Source organism: Arvicola amphibius, chromosome 4, assembly GCF_903992535.2.
Source record: "Arvicola amphibius chromosome 4, mArvAmp1.2, whole genome shotgun sequence".
Lineage (NCBI taxonomy): Eukaryota > Metazoa > Chordata > Mammalia > Rodentia > Cricetidae > Arvicola > Arvicola amphibius.
The window spans coordinates 156,866,751-156,873,430 of NC_052050.1; the positions used below are offsets into that span (position 1 = coordinate 156,866,751).

The 6,680-nt window shown below is 45.4% G+C and overlaps 1 protein-coding gene across 1 annotated transcript in view; it reads right to left on the reverse strand.

The window, feature by feature from the left end:
- The window catches only part of Myo16 (myosin XVI), a 351,974-nt gene extending 346,579 nt beyond the window's left edge, over positions 1-5,395 (reverse strand). The window contains exon 1 of the mRNA XM_038326520.1: positions 4,865-5,395. Within this exon, the coding sequence (XP_038182448.1) occupies positions 4,865-4,892 (28 nt within the window). The 5' untranslated portion in view covers positions 4,893-5,395. The remainder of the gene's footprint in view (positions 1-4,864) is intronic.
- Between the last annotated feature and the right edge of the window lie 1,285 nt (positions 5,396-6,680).

Below are 6,680 nucleotides of genomic sequence, written 5' to 3' on the forward strand. Positions count from 1 at the left end.
ACATATATATGCACACATGCACATGCACACACACGCGCACACACATGCACACGCAAACACACACATCCACATGTACATACATACGCACATGCACACACATGCAAACATACACACGCATACATGCACTGCACACACACATGCACACACATGTACATGCACACACACAATGAAAAACAATAGAGTGCATTTTGTGTTGGCAAAAGTTTTATTAACACTCAATGTAAAGTAAGCATTTCAGAGTATACAAGAAAGTAAAGAGACTTCATAGGGAGGGTTTGGTTTCTCAAATATCACAATTTATTGTCAAGCTCTGGTGAGTGACTAACGGGAAACAAAATGTAAAGATACTTAGGTATCCCATTTTAAGTGGGATAAAAGGGGGGATTTCAAAGATAGTCTATCATCAATGAGCAGACAGAAGTGCAATAAATAGCAAACCTAGCTCCTTATTTTATGTGTATCTTAATTTTATAAAATATTTTAACTGTAAATATAAAGGGTTCTTCAAAAAAAAGTAGAAGGCTCATTATTAGACTTAAGGATATATACCACAAGGCATAAAGAAACCCAAACCCATGAGAGTAAGCAGAGTTATAGTTTGGTAGTCATTAAAGATTGCCAAAAAGAGAAGAGTTGGGGGCCGGAGAGATGGTTCAGTGGTTAAGAGCATTGGCTCATCTTCCAGAGGACCCAGGTTCTATTCCCAGCACCCACTCTGTAGCTTACAACTGTCTGTAACTCCAGACTACTGCGCCTCTGCAAGCACTAGATAGGTATAAACATAATTGCAGACGAAAACACCTACGCACATAAAAATAAGTATAAGAATTAAAAATATATTCACTAATGGAGACAGGTGTGTGACAGACGAGTTGCCCAGGTAGAAGGCACATTTAAGAAAGCATGATATTTCATGCCTCAAAATGAATAAAGGGAACAGGGATTTTGAAAAGTGTCAAGGCCATGTGCCAGTAACTGAGGAAGCCAATAACTGAGGCCAAGTAACTTAAGAGAAAGTCTTGACAGGCAGGTCTCTGAGTTCAAGGCTAGACCAGAGCTGAATGCGATCAGTCTGCTCACTCCTCTACCCTTTACTGGTCAGCCCACCCCTGCTCCACCTCCATTGTTCAGGACTGACAGGTGGGGAAGTCACAGTCAATATCAGTCATCTGACACCTAAGTGCTGCAGAGGGTAATGGCGGGGAGAGCTGAGTGGCTTCAGGTACTGATCTTGGTGTGGTTTGGGGAGCAGGTTAGGGGTCAGTGAGGACAAGCGGGCTAGGGCTCTGTAAGACAAAGAACAGTAGCATCACTTGCTCAGAGGTTCCTGGGCAGTGAACAGAACATACAGTGGAGAGAAGAGCAGGGGAGTCACTTGGTAGAGGGTCATTTGTGAGACCCAGGGGCTGGAAGGCGGAAAAGTGACCTTGTTCCATGTGGACAGTGGCGGTTTTAACTGGGGCCTGGTGGCTGTGGTGGCTCAGTGGCCTGCAGACATTCACGCTGGACAACTCTAACCTCCCTCTGACTGAAGACGGTGCTGCCTTGAGTCCATGCACAGAGCATGACTGAACAGGAGAGAAACAGGCCAGGGACTGACTGCCAGGCTTGGTCCCAGAGGCCAGGCAGTAAAGGCACACAAGGCTTATAGGACGCTTCCGCTCCCATCTATTAAGGAGAAAGCAAAAGTCTAGCTAGCTACTCATGCTGTAGTAAAACTGGGGGCCACTGCTCCCCAGATCCAGTTGTCCTTCCTGCTGACACCTGAATCTGGCGATGACTCCCTGCCCCCGACCTCCTACCCCCAGGCACAGCACAGATCCATCTGAAGCACTGCTCTAACCAGATGTGCCCTCAATACCAGCATTTCTCTGAGGGGTCATCTGGAACTTTCCTGCTGACCCTAAGTGCACGACAAAATTTTGTTCTAGTTTTAAACATTACTATAGAAGCTGTATCAGGCTTGCAAAGTGAGACCCATGCTTGTGCCAAAGAGAAGGACACGGGTGGAGCAAAGATTTGAAACTATTTACCTCCCTGAATATCTGCTCGCACTTCTGGGAAGTCTTCTTTCTTTGATGGCAGAAACAGACCCACTGTTGGAAGTGCTGTTGTGTTTTCTTAAGAGTGACTTTATTTCTGTTCTGTGTCTGTATCTATGAGGGGTTGTGGGCAAGTGAGTGCAGGTGCCTGCAAGGCCAGAAGAGGGCATCAGATCCCCAGGAGCTGGAGTTACAGCTCCATGTGGGGACTGGGAATCAAACCTGGTCCTCTGAAGGAGTGAGAAACACTCTTAACCTGAGCTGTCTCTCCAGCCCCACAATCTGCAGCACTGAAAAGGATGAGCGGTTTCCTAAAAACAGCAGGTCACCTTTAGACTGAGGTGACATTTTTCAGAGCATACCATCTGTCATGGAATGAGTACTTCCCTGGGCGACTGAGGAGTCTTCTTGAGCATTCCTTATTGGCCACCCAACACTGCCCAATGGGCTTCCTCTGTCTCACGGGACCCACCTGAGCTACTAAGGTATGGCGGGCAAAAGTTCCTTCCTCTGCCCAGGAATCTGCTCACTTCCTGTGCCACTGCTTGGCTTTGGAGGTGATAAAGCAGGGCCAGAGCGTGGAGGAATTCACACGGGCACGGAGGGGAAGGAGCGAGTATAGACAGAGAGTGTATGCGCATTAGGTCACAATGATGGACAAAGCCAGGGGACCTGGGGACACTGAAGGTCCTTTGTCAATAAAACCTCCTCATGGTTCTCCTTGTTCTAGCCATTTCTTGAGATGCCACTAAGACCCACAGTTCTGGGCTGGAGAGAAGTTTCGATTGTGAAAAACAGTGACTGCTCTTTCCAGAGGACCTGGGTTCAGTTCCCAGCACCCACATGCCAGCTAACAACTGCCTGTAACTCCTACTCCAGGGGATCAGATGGCCTCACACAGACATACCTGCAGGCAAAACACCAGTGCGCATAAAATAAAAATAAGCTAAACTCCTGCACTCAAGAGATCCTTTAAAAAAATCCATAATTCTATGCTATGAAACAGCCATTGGCTGCCTCTGCCACAGTAAAACCCAGCTTCTGAAGTCTGTGATGGAGGTGGCTCTGGAGGGCGGTCCTCCTTCATAGCTAATGGCTCAGGAAACAGGTGAGCTGTAAGTACTTCCTAATTACTTTGGCAAATTCATCAGGAATGCTTTCCCCAAGCGTTTGTAACATCTGCATTAATGAGCATTATTATTAATTCATTACGTTCATTAAATCTGCTTTGGTCTCTCACAGTGACCAGTCATGAGGCTTGCCTAGAGCATCCCATTAGGGTCATGTCTCTTCCATGGGTCCGAAATCCTAGTCATATCGGACACTTGCAGGAGGTAGAAGGAGGCAGGAGGAGGCAGGAGGGCGCCTCTTGTAACATCTGGCCACCACGAGGTCCCTCCTCATCCCCCAAGCCCTCACTATCCCATCCCCCTGTGCTTCTGCCCACGCCCGCTGGCTACGCTCGCTCCACCAGGTGTGTGCTCATCTTCTGGAATGAGCCCAGGCTCCCTGGTGAAGTGATGCAGGCGGTTGTGGGAATTCCCTCTCCAGAGGCTCATGAGGAACATGACAGTACCTTGCTGCTGCAGCAAAATGTGAGCTGCCGTTTGGAAGCCAGCCAGGGGTAACGCACAATGTGTGTGAGCAGGCCAGTCACTTAAGGGGTTAAACAAAGACTACTCCGTGCTTCTCAAATGTGCGGCCCTGTCACAGCCTTTATCAGTTAAAGTTAAAGTTAATCCCCAAATCTACAGACTGATCAGTACATTTGGTTTTTTTTTTTTTTTTTTTTTTTTTTTTTTTTTTTTTTTTTTTTTGGTTCTGGAAGCAGAGCTTCTGAGCGGGGCAATTTATTTTAATAATAAAGAGCTATCACCCTCTTGTCTATTGCCCAACAAAGATAAGAGCAAGACAACTATTTTCTCCTCAAACGTTCATTTCAGTCTCCTTTAAAGCAAAATGCAAGATCCATTTCAACCACATTCCTTCTACAAGGTGCTTAATTAACATTGGCACGTCCTTGTAGGTAAACCTGTCGTCTTACTAGCAATCTGGCCTCCAGCAATGTCACCTGTCACTTTAAGGTCATGATATGAACCTGCAGAAGTTTTCAGAAGTGCTCAGAAGAAAAGAATTCTACTCAGCAAGCCGGATTTGCTCTAAAAACGTCCTCTTAGTCCTTGCCACTATCAGGACGTTTAGGTGCAAGCAGAGTCTGGCTCAGAGCACCCTGCTGGGATTCCAACATTAAACCCGTAAGGAGAGCTGCTGGCTGACTGTTCTGTACCCTACAACCATCCCTGCAGAGCTGGGGCGCAGCTTCTGCAAGGTGAACAGCACAAGGACAAAACTTCCCAGCCAAGGGTAACCCAAAGATAGGCGGAAGAGAGAAACACTGGAAACCACAGCTCGACAGTGAGAGAAATCACCAAATGACTTCAGTCACACATTCGCCAAGTAAGTTGTTCAAACATTATCCAGACATCTTAATAGTGTGGAAATCCTCAACAACTTTTATTGGTGTATATTTTTTCTTTCTCTGTTTTCAGTATCCTTTTTTAAATATCTTTTTTAAAATGCAGCCTAGCATCCTAAGGATTTTCCACACTACAGCATTTAAAGAGAGAACTATTTTAGAATCTGAAATGAAATGGAACTCAGCCTGTAAACTACCCTTCACAGTGACCAATTCGTGTGTCACCCGTATGGATGCCACACGCCGGAACCTTAATTTTGGCATATGTTTAAAAGAACACTTGAAAAGACAAACATACACACACACACACACACACACACACACACAAGTCAGCGAGTCTACTTACAGCATTTGATAAACTGATAGTGAGACATTGTCCCTTCTCAGGCGTGGTGAATCCTGCCGTGGGTCTCAGCATTCTCTTCTGCTATAACTGCTGTCCCCAAGAAATGCATAATTTAGGGTTCCTGCTCAGGTAACAGGGCACCTCAGAATGCATTACTGAGCAGGGGCTCCTGCTCCTGCTCCCACAGATAGCATCAAACTCATTTTCATTCAGCAGCTGGAGTTCGGAGCAGCCCCCAGGGTGGGTTTGAGCCACTGCCGCGGCATGCACGTGCTATCCCTGCGCCCTTGATTGACGTACTCCAGTGCCACAATCCTGGGAAGGGTCGCTCTAATTGGTGCTCACGTATGGCCACAGCCCTCCGCTAGTGTGGAGGTGCTGCAGTGCAGCTCTCCCTCCCAGTCCTGCCTGCTAATGGCTTCTCAATCGCTTTCAAAATGCAGAAGACTCTGCTGAGCTGACCGGTGAGGCGGGGGTGTGTGCCTTACAGGCATCCCGAATCTGACTGGGGCTCCCTGTCGGTTGCCCCGATAGGACAGGATTCTTAGCTGGTGGCCAAGCTCATTATTTTTAGGTGCCACCAGTTGCTATATGTGAATATGAAATGGCCAGCCCGAGCTCAAAATAGCCCCTCCTTAGGACGGGAGTGCTTGGATCTGCCTCTAGCCAGGAAGCGCGCTCACGAGGCGGCGTTTGGTTATCTATGCAGAATGCAAAATTTAAATTGCCTACAGAAAGCTGTTGATCTGCACAGCTTTAAAATTTAGGATTTTGCTACCTCTGCAGACTGCAGAGAATTAAACTGCACAACCTAAGCCAGGGAATGAAGTTTTCCTGGACTGCAATCAGAAGGGAACACATGGTCTCCCAGGCTCTATTGTAATAGACATAAATGTCATATTTTAATAGCTAGTTAGCCAGAGAAGGTCATATGAGCAACTTACAATGAAAATGTGTACGTGGTTAGTTTGTAGGCTAACATATTTTTATTTTTAAAATGTTTTTATTTATTCTTTGAGAATTTCATACTATGTATTTTGACCATGGTTTTCCCCTCCCCCAACTCAATTTCACGTTCTGTGTCTTTAAAATGAAAGCATGGAATCTAATTTGTGTTACCTAATCATTCCTGATCATGGGGTCTGCCCTGGAGTGTGGCTGAATATACCTAGTATCACCCCATTAAAGAAAACCGACTCTCTTCTCCCAGGGTAAGTTTATTTACCATACAACATATAGGACAATACCCCCGCAGGACATCATAGTACCATCATAATCATGCCCTGTCATGTTTGTCTTCAAAGTTCAAATTCAGATTCTATCCACTCTCCAGAGTGTCTGTTTAGACAGAACTTCACCCCACTTTGTGGATGGAGTATGGTACCTAATCTTCATTATATGGTTAGAAATAAGACATATAAAAGTGTTGGTTAGATTTTTGGTGTTCAATAAAGTGACTGCTGAAATTAACAAGAAAAAATATTTTACTATGTATCAAATGACCCTGTCCGTACTTTGACTTTCTCAAGAATTATTAAGGCTTTCTGATTTTGTTTAAGTGGATTCTTCATTACTTGCCCATTCAATAACTACAGCGCCCATGATGCCTATAACCTATAACACATTAGGTGATTGTCAGGAATATAAATGTGTCTTCAAAAGGTCTGAAATGCAGCATTTATATATAAGAATAGGGTAACTTATTTTTTAATCTTCTCTGTGTGTTTTTGCAATGGTCCAGCAAGGCAGCAGACAACTGTACGCGTCTCTTCCTGACCATCAAGAAGAAACATGGCATCTTACTCTTAAATCAGTG